This window comes from Lepidochelys kempii, chromosome 6 (assembly GCF_965140265.1).
Source record: "Lepidochelys kempii isolate rLepKem1 chromosome 6, rLepKem1.hap2, whole genome shotgun sequence".
Taxonomy (NCBI): domain Eukaryota; kingdom Metazoa; phylum Chordata; order Testudines; family Cheloniidae; genus Lepidochelys; species Lepidochelys kempii.
In genome coordinates, this window is record NC_133261.1 from 10,852,855 (window position 1) to 10,871,645 (window position 18,791).

General features: G+C 48.0%; 1 protein-coding gene across 5 annotated transcripts; it reads right to left on the reverse strand.

The window, feature by feature from the left end:
- Positions 1 to 2,848: 2,848 nt before the first annotated feature.
- Positions 2,849 to 16,358, reverse strand: LOC140913656 (uncharacterized). 5 transcript variants are annotated; one of them, XM_073350418.1, is made up of 5 exons: positions 16,213 to 16,358; positions 14,688 to 14,814; positions 13,227 to 13,340; positions 10,725 to 10,805; positions 2,849 to 10,124 (listed from the first exon to the last, which is right to left on the reverse strand). In XM_073350418.1, the coding sequence occupies exons 1-5, from the start codon at positions 16,345 to 16,347 to the stop codon at positions 8,686 to 8,688; spliced, it is 1,896 nt and encodes a 631-aa protein (XP_073206519.1). In that variant the 5' UTR covers positions 16,348 to 16,358; the 3' UTR covers positions 2,849 to 8,685. The 5 variants fall into 5 exon arrangements, with proteins under 5 accessions (XP_073206519.1, XP_073206518.1, XP_073206517.1 ...); XM_073350417.1 differs by having other exon boundaries at positions 2,849 to 10,121; positions 10,725 to 10,880; XM_073350416.1 differs by having other exon boundaries at positions 10,725 to 10,880.
- Between the last annotated feature and the right edge of the window lie 2,433 nt (positions 16,359 to 18,791).

Consider the following 18,791-nt stretch of genomic DNA (forward strand, 5'->3'; position numbering starts at 1 on the left):
CCGGGTTGTTTGACTCCTTCAATGGAGATTGGAGGCAACACGGAATCAGGTTTTGGGGACGAGGAAGATGATGATGATGAAGTTGTAGATAGCTCACAGCAAGCAAGTTTTCCCAACAACCAAGAACTGTTTCTCACCCTGGACCTGGAGCCAGTACCCCCCGAACCCGCCCAAGGCTGCCTCCCGGACCTGCCAAGCAGAGAAGGGACCTCTGGTGAGTGTACCTTTTAAAATACTATACATGGTTTAAAAGCAAGCGTGTGTAATGATTAATTTGCCCTGGCATTTCCGGCTCTCCTGGATGTACTCCCAAAGCCTTTGCAAAAGGTTTCTGGGGAGGGCAGCCTTATTCCGTCCACCATGGTAGGACACTTTACAACACCAGGCCAGCAGCACGTACTCGTGAATCATTGTAGAACAAAGCATTGCAGTGTATGTTTGCTAGCATTCAAACAACATCCGTTCTTTATCTCTCTGTGTTATCCTCAGGAGAGTGATATCATTCATGGTCACCTGGTTGAGATAGGGTGCTTTTCTTAAGGGGACATTCAGAGGTGCCCGTTCCTGCTGGTCTGTTTGCCTGTGGCTGAACAGAAATGTTCCCCGCTGTTAGCCACGGACAGGGGGGAAGGGGAGGAGGGGCTAGCCACGGGGTGGGGGGAGGCAAAATACGACCTTGGAACGAAAGCACATGTGCTATGTATGTAATGTTAACAGTAAGGTTTACTGTGAAAGAATGTACCCATTGTTCTAGAAAATGTGTCTTTTTAAATACCACTGTCCCTTTTTTTTTCTTCACCAGCTGCATGTGTTTCAAGGATCACAGGGTCTTCTCCTTCCCAGAGGCTAGTGAAGATTAGAAGGCGAAAAAAACGCACTTGTGATGAAATGTTCTCTGAGCTCATGCTGTCCTCCCACACTGACAGAGCACAGACGAATGCATGGAGGCAGACAATGTCAGAGTGCAGGAAAGCACAAAATGACTGGGAGGAGAGGTGGCGGGCTGAAGAGAGGACTGAAGCTGAAAGGTGGCGGCAGCGTGATGAGAGGAGGCAGGACTCAATGCTGAGGCTGCTGGAGGATCAAACTAATACGCTCCAGCGTATGGTTGAGCTGCCGGAAAGGCAGCTGGAGCACAGACCGCCGCTACAGCCCCTGTGTAACCAACCGCCCTCCTCCCCAAGTTCCATAGCCTCCTCACCCAGACGCCCAAGAACGCGGTGGGGGGGCCTCTGGCCACCCAGCCACTCCACCCCAGAGGATTGCCCAAGCAACAGAAGGCTAGCATTCAATAAGTTTTAAAGTTTTAAACTTTTAAAGTGCTGTGTGGCCTTGTCCTTCCCTCCTCCACCATCCTTCCTGGCCTACCTTGGTAGTTATCCCCCTATTTGTGTGATGAATGAATAAAGAATGCATGAATGTGAAGCAACAATAACTTTATTGCCTCTGCAAGTGGTGATCAAAGGGAGGAGGGGAGGGTGGTTAGCTTACAGGGAAGTAGAGTGAACCAAGGGGCGGGGGGTTTCATCAAGGAGAAACAAACAGAACTTTCACACCGTAGCCTGGCCAGTCATGAAACTGGTTTTCAAAGCTTCCCTTATGCGCACCGCACCCTCCTGTGCTCTTCTAACCGCCCTGGTGTCTGGCTGGCATAACCAGCAGCCAGGCGATTTGCCTCAATCTCCCATCCCGCCATAAACCTCTCCCCCTTACTCTCACAGATATTGTGGAGCACACAGCAAGCAGTAATAACAGTGGGAATATTGGTTTCGCTGAGGTCTAATCGCTTTTAAACGTCCAAATGCACAGTCTACCCCCATTCTGCACTTGCCCAGCCTGTAGTTGAACAGCTCCTGACTACTGTCCAGGCTGCCTGTGTACGGCTTTATGAGCCATGGCATTAAGGGGTAGGCTGGGTCCCCAAGGATACATATAGGCATTTCAACATCCCCAATGGTTATTTTCTGGTCTGGGAAGAAAGTCCCTTCCTGCAGCTTTTGAAACAGACCAGAGTTCCTGAAGATGCGACCGTCATGTACCTTTCCCGGCCATCCCACGTTGATGTTGGTGAAACGTCCCTTGTGATCCACCAGAGCTTGCAGCACTATCGAAAAGTACCCCTTGCGGTTTATGTACTCGCCGGCTTGATGCTCCGGTGCCAAGATAGGGATATGGGTTCTGTCTTTGGCCCCACCATACTTAGGGAATCCCATTGCAGCAAAGCCATCCACTATGACCTGCACATTTCCCAGGGTCACTACCCTTGATATCAGCAGATCTTTGATTGCTTGGGCTACTTGCATCACAGCAGCCCCCACAGTAGATTTGCCCACTCCAAATTGATTCCCGACTGACCGGTAGCTGTCTGGCGTTGCAAGCTTCCACAGGGCTATCGCCACTCGCTTCTCAACTGTGAGGGCTGCTCTCATCTTGGTATTCATGCGCTTCAGGGCAGGAGAAAGCAAGTCACAAAGTTCCATGGAAGTGCCCTTACGCATGCAGAAGTTTTGCAGCCACTGGGAATCGTCCCAGACCTGCAACACTATGCAGTCCCACCAGTCTGTGCTTGTTTCCTGAGCCCAGAATCAGCGTTCTACCGCACGAACCTGCCCCATTAGCCGCATGATGCCCACATTGCCAGGGCCCGTGCTTTGAGAGAAGTCTGTGTCCATGTCCTCATCGCTCTCGTCACCGTGCTGACGTCTCCTTCTCGCCCGGTATCACTTTGCCAAGTTCTGATGCTGCATATACTGCAGGATAATGCCCATGGTGTTTAATGTGCTCCTACTTGCCAAAGTGATCTGAGCGGGCTCCAAGCTTGCCGTGGTATGGCGTCTGCACAGAAAAAAAGGCGCGGAACGATTGTCTGCCGCTGCTCTGACAGGAGGGAGGGGTGACTGATGACACAGCTTACAGGGTTGGCTTACAGGGAATTAAAATCAACGAAGGGGGTGGCTTTACATCAAGGAGAAACAAAAACAACTGTCACACAGAATGGCCCCCTCAAGGGTACTCAAAACCCTGGGTTTAGCAGGCCAATGCTCAACCCACTAAGCTATCCCTCCCTCTGATATTTCAAGCAGGGCTTCACGGAGGGAAGGAGGGAGGGGGGAGCAAATGAATACAAAACAAATCTGGTCTATTTCTTGTTTTGATCCACTCCATCTATCTTTTACATCTTTGGCTGGCAGCAGATGGTGCAGAAGGACTGCTAGCCATCCACATCTCCTGCCTGCTCACCACAAGATGGTACAATAGGACTGCCTGCAGGACTAAAGAGAATGGCCTGGTCAAGTCACTCCTAATTTAGTCCCTGCACTCATATCTGCCCAGGCGCTCCTAACCGACCTTACCAAGGTGGCCAGGAGCACCTCGGACATGATGAGGATGGTTTTCAGGCTACCAGTCCTATTGCACCGTCTGCTGCCACAAAGCAATGGGTTGCTGCTGCTGTGTAGCAATGCAATACCACGTATGCCAGCACCCAGGAGACATACGGTGACAGTGAGCTGAGCGGGCTCCATGCTTGCCGTGGTATGGCGTCTCCACAGGTAACTCAGGAAAAAAGGCGCGAAACGATTGTCTGCCGTTGCTTTCACAAAAGGGAGGAAGAGAGGGAGGGCCTGATGACACGTACCCAGAACCACCCGTGACAATGTTTTTTGCCCCATCAAGCATTGGAATCTCAACCCAGAATTCCAATGGGCAGCGGAGACTGCAGGAACTGTGGGATAGCTACCCACAGTGCAACACTCCGTAAGTCGACGCTAGCCTCGGTACTGTGGAAGCACTCCGCCAAGTTAACACACTTAATGCACTTAGAGCATTTTGTGTGGGGACACACACGATCGACTATATAAAAACGATTTCTAAAAAAACGACTTCTATAAATTCAACCTAATTTCGTAGTGTAGACATACCCTGATTCTAAGGGACAAAATTCTAGGTGTGGAATAAAATTCTGCCTCCTTAAGATCGTGTTTTCTATGCCTAGAATTCAACTGTCACCAGCTGGATCAGACTGAACAAGTTTCAAACTTTGAGAAGGCTCTTACCTTCTAAACAGGGACGTCTTTTTTCTACTCAAATCAGTAAAAGGAAAGGAGAAAACTCGAAAGAGGTTCCTCCTCGCGCTCACGTACGTGAACCCTAATACTCTCTCAGTCCTCAAAGAGAGACCTCAAGAAGGAGACTTGCTGAAGCAAAGCCACACGCATCACCGAGGTTTCCCTGGCCCCTCACCCCTGTCCTGCCTGGCTGATGTCAGCATCTCTCTGTGAGGTCACCACCTCCCCACCACCTTGAACCAATAGTCTGAGGTCCTGCAAAAGGCCTTTGTGATGTCACTGCCACACCCCTCCCTTGCTGTGCTAATGTCCTACCGCTGGCCAGGCACTTTGGAGGTTTGAGCTACTCCCTGCGGATCTCCCCACTCAATGAGTGTTCATTCTCGGAAGCAAGCCGGCTACACCGTAAAACATCAGACGCTGCTCCCAGTGCTCCACTCAGTTTTTCAGAAATGAGGAGACTTTGTGGCCAGAAGAGAGCATTAGAGCATCTAATCTGACCCCCTGCATGTCACAGGCCGCCAGTATGATACAATAGCTACTTTTGGGGCAAACACATTCCAGAATCTGTAACTGTATAGATCACTGTTGCAACCACTGTTGCAGCCACTATTGTATAAAGGTTGTCGTATAAGGGGTCTGTGGAGAGGTTATGATTGGCTGAAACCTTGAAAACATGAAACCAGTGCACCCTAACAGCTCAGAAACCTAAAGCACGTAAAAACCTCCAACTTCCCTTTTTTTAGAACAGTCTCATGAGTTTTAGCCATTTGGGGCTGGCAAACTGTTTAGCTAACATGTACTCCTCAGGCAGGTTAGTCACAGCACAGCTCAGGTTCACCAGCAGGAGAGAGAGGTACAATAACTACTATTCACTTTGGGGTTTGATAGTGAGCCGAAATGTCAGGTAACCAGACTCAACAGATTTACTGATTGGAAATGAAGTCAGTAGAATTGTGACTTTAACCACGGTTCCATCCAGAATGTTGAACAGCTGTATCCCATCTGGTCTCCAACCAGGGGTGCCTTTTACACTTCTTAGCTGTGAAAGCAACCACTCCTGGTTTGCTCTCTCAGCCTCCAGCATGTAAATTACTCCCAGCAACACTGTATGAGACCTATAGCCAGTGACTCCTGAATTACACTGCAGAGCAACACTAGCCAATTCCTAGTTCCAGACCTTCCCCCCAGAAATGTAATGCATGGTCCTGTCCAGCCTTCTTCTGGACAATACAAGCTCATATAAACTCCATCATTTTATTAACAGAAAATGCTAGGCACAAATCCTGGTCTCAAATAAAGTTTCTCAAACCCTTCAATCCAAACACACTGTTTTAGATGAAACAATAAACCAAGTTTATTAGCGACAGAAAAAAGATTATACGTGATTACAAGAAATGAGGCACAAAAGTCGGGACTGGTTATAAAATAAAAGGTAAAACACAACTAATATCTAACGTAACTAGCTAAATGGATTCAAAACAAAAGTCTCTCTCACCACCTATTGTATTAGTTTTATTGGCGGGAATCCTTTCAGCTTGGGACCCTCCTCAAGTGAGGTGTTACTTTCTTTGTCTTTCAGGTGTCAATGATGCCATGAGCAGAGAGAAAGAGAGGACTATTTGGGGGCACCTCTTCCCCTTTCTTATAGTTCATTCTCTTGTGAAAGAATCATCCCCAGCCGAATTTTAGGAGACATACGGTCTGTCTAGACGGAAACCTTAAGCTGTTCCTTTGTTAAAATGCAGATTTCTCACTCACACCCTTTCCCCTAGCCAAATAACAGCCACTTAACCAGGTGAAAGTCCATTCGATTTAGCTGATATTTGGCTGAGAGGTCAGTCTGCCTTTTTGTCTCTGAAGAACAGGTCTGTGGGTTTTCTCCAGAACTATGACATGTCTAAGTAACATCATACAGTAGAACCATAACTTTACATAGAATGTTGCCTCCCATATTTTCACAAGACAATGTTCAGCACATTAGGAATTTTAAAATAATACCTCAAAAGGCATACTTTGTACAAAATTGATCATTATCCTGGTAAGGGGTGAACACAGAGGTACAGACTGTCACAGTAATACAGAAAGGTAAGTATGTACCCACTTTGGAGAAATGTTATGCAGCGGATACCTCTTCACTCTGTTACAAACTATGAGCTCAGTTTTGCTCATATTTGTATTCTCCTCATTTACAAGACAGAAAAGTCCAGATTCTGCAGACCTTACACACCTTTTCTTAGCTAATTATGCACATAGCAGTTTAGCTAGTAGTAGGCCATAGCACACAAGTAGCATAAAACCATAGAAATATTTGCATCAACTGTACCTCGCACACAGTTCATATTTGGCAAACCTTAACAGAGCATACATCTTGTGTCTGACAGATGTCGCATACACAATGAACAAAGGTTCGAACAACTGAACTACTAGTAAATTTGTACAATAAAGCTTAGCATGAGCACAGAGTTTTCTGGATGATTTTAACTTGTTCAGAGTTCTTACACCCCCATTTCTTTAGTAGAAATAATGGTTAAAAGGAGATTACAACTGAGCTGAACTGCAGCTGGCATAACCAGCTCCAGAAAGAAAGGCAGGATGGATGCTTCTCCCCAACATCATCTCCCAAGAGTGACTGGAACATAACAAAGTCAGCACTGCAGGGAAGATTGCAGATCTTCACTTACATGGCAGTGCAGCCATTTCAGACTCGTATTTCTCTTCTATTATTTTATTCCCTCCAGGAACGACGAGACAACAGTGACATAAAGTCCCATCTCATCATCGCCTTCCGACAGAGAAGAATGGCCACAAATTACCTCAGCTTGAGGAATGGGGAGACAATAGCCCGGTACTGCTGCTCAGTTTGAACTGTGGATGTTGCTGAGATTAGTTTCTCTCCCTCTCTATTTAGGATTCCCTCTCCTGAAACCATGCTCTCTGGGCTGCCTGTTCCCATGCAGGATCCCACCTCTGCCCTTGCCCCATGACCCCTGGGTGTTTCATACCCATGTCACACTCTGGGCTGGGACTGCAACTCCACAAGTTGTTTACAGAAAACACAGACAACAAGCAGCAAACCCGAGTCCCAGCCTGCAAAGCAGAGCAAAGTTACCCAGAGAGATTTTCCTGCACTCCTTGCCACTTGGTGTCAAGGCTGAGATCCAGGTACATGTCAGGGCTTGTCTACACTACCGCGCGGGGTCGATCTAAGATACCACAACTTCAACGATGTGAATAGTGTAGCCGAAGTCGACGTACTTAGATCTACTTACCGCAGTGAAGACACTGCGGTAAGTCTATAGCTGACGCCCTCCCATCAACTGCGCTTGTTCTCCTCGTTCTGGCGGAGTACTGATGTTGACTCCTGCTGGATCGATTGCTGCCCACCGATACAGCAGGTAGTGTAGACAAGCCCTAAGCGTTAGGGCTACTGTACACTAGAAGTGCTATAGCTCCCACTAGTGTTCAAGACACCAAGCTAGAATTCAAGACGCTCTAACCCAATGGGAGGGAGCTTGCCTGTCAGCAGAACACCTCCACCTCTACGACAGGCAGTACCTATGTTGGCAGGGAAGCTCTCCCATCAACATAGCTCAGTTTACACCAGTGCTTAGGACAGTATATTTTACATCTCTCAGGGATGTGGATGAGTGTTCTGGTAAGTGATAAGTTCTAGTGTAGACAAGCCCTAGGTGGCATTACAGTGCCACTAACTCATCCAGGAACACAAATTTGAGTTATTAAAAAAAAAAGCCATTATAATAGGAAGTAACTGACATCTCTCATCCCTGCACTTGCCTTTTTTTCTAGTGTATGACTTCTGATGGCACAATGAATCAGATGATGGGTAAGTGATGTAGTCAAGGCTGATCACGACAGCAGCATCCATAGATGTCAAGCATTTGCATGTACCATCAAGATGACAAAGAAGGCAGGCCATAACCAAATTGCATGCTGTTTGTTGATCCGGAAACTCTGATTTCCAACCTTCCGGTCCTAGCTGGTATTGCTTGCCAGGCAATTAGGTGTGAAGACAGGGCCCTGGCTGCATTCTGCATGAAGCCAACTATCAGGACACCTTGCTTCATAATTTTCTCTCAAAGCCAAATCAAAACAACCTTCCTTTTGATTCAGTACTATGAGGGGCACACAGGGGATGTCACAACCTTTCATTAACTACGGAGATGAAAGCTCCTTTTCAGTCTCTGCCAGAATCTTTATCCATTTTTCCTTTTTCCAAACAGAAAAATCCCAGAACAAATAAAACAATTACTTCAATTTGTGGAGCCTGAGAGGATGGGAGCCGCAGTGAACAAATGGCTTGGGATAAACCAGGGCCTCCAAAGTGCAGTCTTGGCTCCAGTCATCTCTCTCTTAGCTGCAGCCCATAATGCCCACAATGCAATGTTTCAGTACCTCTTGGCTTAAATGCTCCCATCTCCAGGACCATACAAATTATTTTAACAAACCCAGCACCTAAACTCGTGTCTACTTAGTGAAGCGGTGGAAACATTTCAGAGTGGGAGCAAGTTCTCCCTCTTTTACAGGCTTTGGGAACAGGGTGAAGTGAGAGATTGAGGAGGTTCCCTCCATTGAACACAAGGGTCAGGAGCCTCTATCATGAGTGGGTGCTCTGGTGTTTAGTAAGATATGATGAGCGAGCAAAGCGCTTCCCACACTGAGTGCAGGAATATGGTCGCTCTCCTGGGTGGGTTCTCTGATGCTGAGTAAGAGATGATGAGCGAGCAAAGTGCTTCCCACACTGAATGCAGGAATATGGTCGCTCTCCTGAATGGATTTTCAGATGCTCAGTGAGAGATGATGAGTGAGCAAAGCGCTTCCCACACTGCGTGCAGGGATAGGGTCGCTCTCCTGAATGGATTCGCAGGTGGTTGGTGAGGGCAGACAATTGGGTGAAACTTTTCCCGCACTCAGTGCAGCAATAGGGTTTCTCTCCAGTGTGGATTCTCTGGTGGCGAGTGAGATGATGTATATAGACAAAGCCTTTTCCACACTCAGTGCAGCGATGGAGTTTCCCAGTGTGGACTCCCTGGTGTCTAGAGAGATTTTCTGGATGACGGAATATTTTCCCACACTCAGCACAGCGATGGAGTCTCCCCGTAATATGGGTTTCCTGGTGTCTCCTGAGACTTTGAAGGAGACTGAATTTTTTCCCACACTCAGCACAGCAATAGGGCTGCTCCCCAGTGTGGATTCTCTGATGTCTGATCAGATGTTCTCGTAGACAAAATTTTTTCCCACACTCATGGCACAAGAAGGGTCTCTCTTCGCTGTGGATTTTCAGGTGTCTAGTAAGACTTGATATAACTTTGAAGCCTTTCCCACATTGGTTACAGCGATGGGGTCTCTTTTCTGAGTGGATTGCCTGATGATTACGAAATGTTGATGAATCCATAAATCGCTTTCCACACTCAGCGCAGGCATAGGGTCTCTCTCCTGAGTGGACTCTCTTGTGGATGTTAAGAGCTGATATATGGAAGAATCTTTTTCCACACTCAGCACAGCAATAGGGTCTCTCTCCTGTATGTATTCTCTGATGGGCAATGAGATGCGATACTTGGTGGAATATCTTCCCACACTCAGAACAGGGATGGTCTCTCTTCTTTCTGTGAGCTTTCCCATGTACTCTGAACTCCTTCTTTCTCCTAAAGCTCTCCCCACACTCACTACAGTGATACAGTTCCTGTCTCCTATGAACCATCCGGTGGTGGCTTATCAGGTCTCTTTGCACCTTGAATTCTTCTCTGCACACACGGCAGGTAAACAGGCTCTTTCTGGGCTCAGCTTTAACCTCTGCAGGAGGCTTTATGTATGGTCTGGATCTCCTCTGATGGCCTACTGAGGTTGCTGGCTCATTTGTGATCAGATTTTTCCTCTGCCTTTGTGGCCTGCACTGCCTCTTGTGGTGTCTACCCCACTCAGATTTCTTGGAATGCTTCTTCCCTGATGTCCCTGGGAAAGGCCTGAGTGGCTCCAGGTTGCCACACCATTCCTCAGGAGTCTGCCCCGCAGCCCTGCTCAGGTTCCTCACCCCTGCTTGGTGGGGAACAGAATACAGATGTTATTTCTTGTGCTGCTCACAAAGGGATACCACTAATATTCCTAGTAGGGGGATATGCCTGAGAAAGCTCCACACCCCTCCCTTCAGAACACGGCTGACCCTTTGCAGTTGAGTGCAAGAGGCCACACTCCCAGGGGCTCCAGCGCTGTGGGAAGAGGAGAAGGTCAGTGTCCCATAGGCCCTGATAACAGTCCTCCAAGTCAACATGAAAATCAGCCCCCACAATCCTCTCCCTATTCTGAGGCCCGTCTCACTGGGGAGATCAGCATCACCACACACCAGCACTGAGGACCCCTCTCCTGAGGGACACACACGGAACACTCACACTGTGATGGGATCCCAACGGCTCCGTGTTCTATGGAAAATGGGGGAGGGGGAGAGACTGGGGGAATCTGCGTAAGGGGAGAGATGGGGTTTCTAGGGGGATATCAGGGTGAGGAGCTGTAGCACTTCTCGTGTTTGGGCTTCAATCCCTATAGTAATGCTCTGGGAGGGGAGAGTTTGCAGCTGATGGACGATTCCTGAAATGAGCTCTCTGGCTCCCACTGATGGAAAGGGCAGAGCTGGTTCCCTACCTGTTCTAGGGGAAGAGCTTTGTGTGAGGAAGAAGCCCAAAGAGCTTTCAGTTGCTGACCAGTCCCAGGTCTCCTCTGCATCTGGAAAACCCGCACCAAGGTCTTTGGTTGACAGCACATAGACCGAATGAATATCACTGAGAGAAGCCCTTTCCCCTGCAACGTAAATTACTCATTTATGGTCACTGTTGGACAGCGGGTTCCACAATGCACAAGAGGGGAAGCTATTTGGGGCTCAACAGTTACTTTGTACTGTGGTAGCATAACTGAGATCGTGGTTCCATAGCACCAGGTGCTGCACAAAATTGGAGAGAGATCGCCCTGATGTTGAAGAGCTTATATACTAAATACAGAAAGGGTGGGAGAGAACCTGAGTCAAAGGAGTAACTTGCTGTTTTAATAATTGGGCCCACAAATTTACCCTTATTGGCAGTTTAACTGTAAAAACTGTGAGAAAGTTTATAAAGTGTTACAATATCCTATAACAATAAATACTGATGGGAAACGGTGCAAAATATAAACAAGATGATGGAACTAGTCCAAATAATAAAGGCCTATAATGCAAATCAAGGACAGTGTTAAAATGATGGCTGTAAACAAGAGAATTGTGGAACTGGACATTAACGAACCAAAATGACTGAGTTAAAATTTAGGCCTGATAGAAAAACAATGAGGGGCTGGTCTATTTTGCCCATTACTTCCTTTTGGGGTTTCTCAAATGAAAACACTTTCTGGGGAAAATAAAGGAGCGGGACTGAATGCAACCCTTGCTGACTGAAAAAACAGCAACTGCAGGAGCATGCCAACAACTGCTGCAGTGAGCGATACCATCATGCTGCCACCCTGATCCTATTTTGGGACCCATGATCTTCTTCATCCTAATCCTAAGAGATGTATTAACAAGACTGCACCAGAGAAAGGGAGCTGGAGGATATTGCCACTGTTACCAGTTCTGGCTAACTCCCCAAAATCATCTGGAATGTGAGATTTTTGTTCCCGTCCCTCCTAACTCATGAATTCTTTCCATTCTCCACCATATTTCTTCTCTTTCTTATTCTTCTCCCTTTGCCTTCTAGTAAATAAGAGTCTCGCTTAGGTGGCAAAAACTGTCATAGTTTGCAACCTTGTTGTAAGCCTGTGATCAAAGAGGCAGCCAAACGCATTGTCCAGAATAGACTAACGCTTGACAGGTTTGCCAGGCAGGTCTCCAATTGGCTGATCAGACTGTGTGCCATGCCTGTGTTTCTCCAGCCATGAAGTGGCAAGTAAGAGTAAACCTGAGCCAGAAGCCACATGTTCTATCCATGCTGTTCTTTTCTCTTCCGTCTTAAGTGGGTTTCTCTTGTTTTGTCTCCCAGGAAACAAGATCGGATTTTAATAATATCAGCAACAGCTCCAGCCCATTTCAACTAGCTGCTTCTATTTTCCCCAAAAGGACAGTTATTACCATCTTTAATACCATCAACAAGACTTTCAAACAGAGGCCTTTTGTCTGAAGAATTTCTCCAGGTAAAGGGAAAGGAAACAAGGGACATTGTCAAAATAAAAGTTCTTAGGTCATACCTGACATTTCAAATGCCTTAACTCTTTTTCCTTCTTTTTCTAAATCTTTAATAAAAGAATAGAAAGAATTTTTCATGGTGTTCTCCACGGTACTACACAGAGTTCTATCTCTGTATTCCAAACCCCAAATCTTATTTAACACTCTTTAATGTTGGCCATAACCGTGTCATGTTAACACCTTTGTCTCTCTGGGCCCATGTAGTCTATATGAATTAATACAACATTGTCCAAGGTCTGCCAGCAGCTCAGTGGCAGAATGAGAAATAGAATCCAGGTCTCCTCACTCCCACAACATGATGTTGCCTCCCAACCAGTCCTCGAGAGTAATAACGAAATCCCTTATTAATGTCAATCCAGAGCCCCAAAAAGCAATGGAACAATGTTAGGTCCTTACAAAACTGGGCCTGAACTCGGAAGGGAGATTCCCAAGTGCTGCTCAGACAATGATTCAGACAGCCAGGGAAGGATTACAAACACTTTGGTGGACAGGATTAGATTTCTAAATGATGTTGACAAACTGGAGAATTGGTCTAAAATCAACCAGGTGAAATTGAAGAAACAAGTTCAAAATAGTTCACCTAGGAAGGAAAAATGAAATGCACAATAGAAAATGGGGGATAACTGGCTTGGCAGCAGCGCATCAGAAAAGAATGTGGTGATTACAGTGGATCATTAATTGAATGAGAACCGACAATGTGATACTGTTCATGCATCCGATGAAGTGAGCTGTAGCTCATGAAAGCTTATGCTCAAATAAATTGGTTAGTCTCTAAGGTGCCACAAGTACTCCTTTTCTTTTTGTTCTAAAAAAGCCCAACGACATTAGACTAAAAATTAACATTCCCGGATGTATTGTCACTTTGGCCAAAATGTATCAGGATTCCAGCTGCCTTTAAGCTATCATTTGTTCCCTGCTCAACACTTTAACTCCTTCCTCACCTGGGCGGGTGCCACTCAGGACGTCCTCATCTTCATCTTCTGTGGGACCCTGGACACACAGCTCTTCCCCTCGCTCTATGCTGGAGATCACCACTGGCTTGGGGGTTTGGATTCCTGTTTAGAGAAAAGCATCACCCCTAAGAACTTCTAAGAACATTGTGCAGCTCCATATGCAATGTTTGTGCCAATTAGGCTATGAGCTAATTGTGAAGGCTAATACCAATTGTTTTCCATGGAAACATGAACTGCAGCTTATGGTCAAAACTCCTGGTGCCCGGTAGTGGCAGGATATTGAGTTGCAAACAACCTGGCACCTGTGGAAAGGGGAGCTGGAGAAGACTGCAGTGTCTGAATGGATTGGGGGGAACACGTGGCAAAAGTTGGATATTTCTCCTTGTCCTAGGAAAGTTACTCTACTATGGCCCAGCACCCCTCTCCCTCCTGTGGATATGTTTACATAGGAATTAAAAACCTCTGCCTGGCCTGGATCAGATGACTTGGACTTGAGGGGCTTGGGCTGTGGGACTGCAAAATTGCTGAGTGAATATTTGGAGGGAGGGTCCCAGACTAGGTCGTCCCTATCTATATGCAAAATATACAGCTGCGTAGGGCACCCAGAAATTTGGGGCACCAAATTTGCTGGTGCCCTACGCAGCTGCATGCTGCTCCAGCCCCTGCTCTGCCCCAGCCCCATCCCTGCTCCACCCTTTCACCAAAACCCCCACCCCGCCCTAGCCCCGCCTCCACTCCCCTAAGGACTGCAGCAGGGTCGGGCTCTAATCCAAGCATGAACATATACACTGCAATTTTTAGCCCTCCAGCCTGAGTCCCACGTCCTGAGTCAACTGACCCAGGCAAACCACGGCTGTGGTGTTGGTCTTGTATACCAGCTTAGATGAACCCAGTCTGTCTCTCTCCTTAACTGTGGCGTTGGCCTTTCATCCTGTAGCCTGCAGAACACAGGGCCCTTTTCTGCTCATGTGCTCAGCCTGGGGAACTACAAGAGCCAGAATTCTCTTGCCTTAAACTGTGGAGCCCTAGTGACTATGGGTGGAAGTGCGTCCCCTTGAAGACATGCAGTGTAGTTATAGCCCTATCAGTCACCGGACATTAGAGGGAGCAGATGAATGAGGTAATACCTTTTATTGGACCAGCTTCTGTTGGTGAGAGAGAAGCTTTCCTTTCCCAGACCGGAAGAAAAGCTCTGGGTGGCTCAAAAACTTCTCACACTCACCAACAGAAGTTGGCAAAATAAAAGATATTACCTCACCCACCTTGTCTCCCCATGAACTGGCTGATCTCCTCAATTAAACATGCCTCTATCCATCCACACCCATGCCCCCCTCCTCCCATAGACACCTCTCCACCCAACCACTCACACCAATGCTCCACCTCAGTTACGGTGTCTCTGTGCAGCACCCAGTGCACTGCGGCCCTGATCTCACAGACACAGCTCCTCACCTAACGAGACCAGAGTCTGGTAATTTTCCCACATGACGTGTCTGTAAAGTTGCCTTTGCTCCTCGCCCAGCAGCGCCCACTCCGCTGGGGAGAAATACATGGCCACATCCTCAAACGTCAGTGACATCTGAAAGGACAAACAACCCAACTCAGCATGTCAAAGTTTACACATTGGCAGAGGAAGAGTTGTTGCAGATGATGCAAAAGTACAGTAGTCCATGGAACTGGGAGGGCGCTGGGGGGGGGGGGGGGTTGAAAGTCTGTACCATTATTATGGGTTCAGGTTTGTCGCAGTGTAAAAAAAGTAATGGACAATGTTTTCTGTGTCTGTGATTCACCACTCAGTGGTGGCGCCGAGAGCTGGGCCTGGCCCCCTGCTGTGGGTGTTGTATCCTGTCACAAAGAGCTGCATCACTTCTGAGGCTTCATTCTCCTGACCCTCTGTCATGACGAGACAGGCAGATCAAACGTCAGTGAGTGTCGCAGCAACCTGGAGCACCAGGTCACAGCCCCACTTACGTTTAGCCTGCACACCTGACCCTCTGTCACCATGCTGGAGGGCTGGGCAGATCAAACCTGAGTAGCACTATGACCGCTCTAGCCGTGATAAAATGCCCAGAGCAGGGCACTGGGGGCAGCCAGTCCCATAGGACTCTGCTGGAGCCACTACTGCAGGGTGAATGTGGGGCACTGGAGTGGCATTGTGGGGTGTGTGCAGGGTTGGTTCACTCCCCAGGTGCTCCCTCCCTGGGCTTGCCCTCTTTCTTGGGCAGGAATTAGGGTTACAGTGTTGTAGCCGTGTTGGACCCAGGATATTACAGAGACAAGGTGGGGCAGGTAATATCTCTTATTGGACCAACTTTATTTGTTCTTGAGCTACACAGAGCAGGGTCCCAAAGCCCAGGCTCCAGCAGGAGCCCAAATGTCTGCACTGCCATTAAACTGCCCCTAGGCTGAGCCCCATCAGCTGGCACAGCCCGGCTGCAGGTTTCAGTTGCCATCTGCACAGACCCTGGGAGCCCCAGCCAGAGAGCTGCAGCTCAAGCAGGAGCAGCCCAGGCTGGTAGCGCTGGAGGCCCCGGGCTGGATCCCCAGCACGCTGCCCGATGGGGCGCTCACAGAAGGAACCTTCCCCCCGCGGTACCCACGGACCCAGCGCAGCCTCCCCCCGCGCTCCCATCGCCGGTGTGTGCAGCGGCCCCGGCCCGGCGCCGAGCCTGGTGTCCCGAGCGGGCCGGGCCCAGCCCCCGTGGCACAGGCCAGGGGAACCGACCGAACGGAGCCGCCCCCCAGCCCCGGCCGGTGCCTGCTCTGCGGGGAGGGGTCAGAACCCGGCAGCCCCAACAGCGAGCGGGGGGGGGGGGCGGCTCGGTCGGGCTCTCGGGGGTGGGTCTCTCCGGCCTCAGGCGCGGTTCTATTCCGACCCTCGCAGCAGCCTCCTCCCCGGGCAGCGATTCGCAGCCTCTGCGGCCGGTTCCCTCCCTCCGCGGCCGCCTCTGGCGGCGCCTCCCCGGGCCCCGCTCACCGCCCCGCGCGCCGGGGCTGCAGCCTGCAGAGGGGGCTCGCTCCCGCACGCGCCGCTCGGGCCGGGCTCGGCCCCCGGGTCTCCGCGGCGGGCACGAGAAGGTCCCTCCCTTCGCCCGCCCCCTCGCGCAGTCATGCCTGGGCCTGTCTAGGCTGCGGAGGACCCCGAGCTCTGTGGGTTTAACCCTTAAGCATCGCGGTCGGGGAAGCGAGTTGCCCGGGGAGCCACTAGGGGAGATGACAGGTTTCAGAGTAGCAGCCCTGTTAGTCTGTATCCGCAAAAAGAAAAGGAGTACCTGTGGCACCTTAGAGACTAAGCAATTTATTTGATCATAAGCTTTTGTGAGCTACAGCTCACTTCATCGGATGCAACAGGGATGATCGTGATGCATCCGATGAAGTGAGCTGTAGCTCACAAAAGCTTATGATCAAATAAATTGGTTAGTCTCTCAGGTGCCACAAGGACTCATGTTCTTTTTAGGGGAGATGAGGTGAAGTCGGTTCCCTGTTGGTTGGTGGCTCCCATCCCTTGTGCAACGGCGGGTATTGCACCAATGTTACAGTGGGGGGGCTGGACGCCCTGTGTAGGATGGAAACCACTTCAACCCGGGGGGGCTGCTGCATCTGCACCCCCAGCACCCTGAGTTCCAGGCCCCCGGTGCAAAGAACATTTCTTAGTAATTCATCAGTGTGTGAGAGACGCCTTTTCAAACATTTCACCAGAATAAATATGGATTGAGTTTCATAACAGTGTCTATTAGTAAATTAATAAATTATTTAACAATCAGATCTGGAGCTGGGATGTGAGTGGCTGTAAGTAAGAAAATACTTTTCAGGATATTCTAAGTGCCATTAAGGTGAGAGAAGATCATTCCCAGAGGTGAAATTCCAGTGACTGGGCTACACTGCTAAATATCATACCTGAGTTTCTAATTTGTATCTATTTGACAGTAGTCATATCACATGCATGAAAAAAAAATCAAACAAAAGCAATAGTCAACCAAATTATGGCAGATCCAGATGTAATGTTTTCACATAGTTTATATGGACAACAGTTACAATTTAAGAAGTCTGTAGGACTAGCCCTGCATTCTTCTTAGCCAAAATAAGAACAAGAAAAGGGCTCAATTTATCAGAACTTATTTCATAGTTGTATAAATATCTAAAATGTTATAATTTGTGTCATGTCTTTTGCATGGTGCACAACAAAAATTATTTGAAGAAACTATCAGACACAACCAGCCCCCCAAAAACATGTTTATTATTTATATATAAACATACACGACCTAGCTGAGTGCACACTGTGGTCAGACTGATTTTCAGATGGCTTCTAAAATACAGATCACAGTAAGTACCATCAGAGGGCTCACAAACAACTTAAAGGGATATTACAACCCTATTCCCACACACACTACAACTAGTTAAACCAGGCTTTAATGTTGCTGTGAGAGTTGCACAGTAGTAGTGTGGCTTGGTACACTTTCCTTTTCAAGTTACTTGGAGAACTCTTCATCTGTGCAATAATAACTCCACTTCCTTTCCTTTTAATTTCCAGAATTCCACCACAGAAACGCCAACGCTCGGTTTGATCAAGTTTTTGGAAATGTACAAAATGGTTCCCAGTGTTGTATGTTATCCTAACAGTTTTGTGCCTGTAATGACAGCACCTTGGCTTTAATAAGTGTTTATTCAAATCACTTTGATGTTTTCTACTGAACTAATCAATATTTGGAACACTATTTTTACTATTAATCTTATATCCAGGTTACATGGAAAGGAGTTAAAGAAAGGGCAGGCGAAGGATTTATCTGCCCTTGGGATATTTCTTTTTCTGAACAGTCAATGCATGTATCTGAAAAGATGCAGTACAGTACTTTAATATAAAGGATCCCCTGGTAGAATAACATGAGGGGGAAAGGAGTCCAGGAAAGCTGGCTGTATCTTAAAGAATCCTTACTGAGGTTACAGGGACAAACCATCCCGATGTGTAGAAAGAATACTAAATATAGCAGGCGACCAGCTTGGCTTAACAGTGAAATCCTTGCTGATCTTCAACACAAAAAAGAAGCTTACAAGAAGTGGAAGATTGGACAAATGACAAGGGAAGAGTATAAAAATATTGCTTGGGCATGTAGGAGTGAAATCAGGAAGGCCAAATCACACCTGGAGTTGCAGCTAGCAAGAGATGTTAAGAGTAACAAGAAGGGTTTCTTCAGGTATGTTAGCAACAAGAAGAAAGTCAAGGAAAGTGTGGGCCCCTTACTCAATGAGGGAGGCAACTTAGTGACAGAGGATGTGGAAAAAGCTAATGTACTCAGTGCTTTTTTTGCCTCTGTCTTCACAAACAAGGTCAGCTCCCAGACTACTGCACTGGGCAGCACAGCATGGGGAGGAGGTGACCAGCCCTCTGTGGAGAAAGAAGTGGTTCGGGACTATTTAGAAAAGCTGGACGTGCACAAGTCCATGGGGCCGGATGCATTGCATCCGAGAGTGCTAAAGGAGTTGGCGGATGTGATTGCAGAGCCATTGGCCATTATCTTTGAAAACTCATGGCGATCGGGGGGAAGTCCCGGACAACTG

Coding starts and splice junctions, on each gene's coding strand:
- LOC140913656 (XM_073350416.1), bottom strand. CDS start 16,347: ATGACTGCGCGAGGGGGCGGGCGAAGGGAGGGACCTTCTCGTGCCCGC. Junction 14,815..16,212: donor CAGCCCCGGCGCGCGGGGCG/GTGAGCGGGGCC, acceptor TTGTCCTTTCAG/ATGTCACTGACGTTTGAGGA. Junction 13,341..14,687: donor CCAGACTCTGGTCTCGTTAG/GTGAGGAGCTGT, acceptor TTCTCTAAACAG/GAATCCAAACCCCCAAGCCA.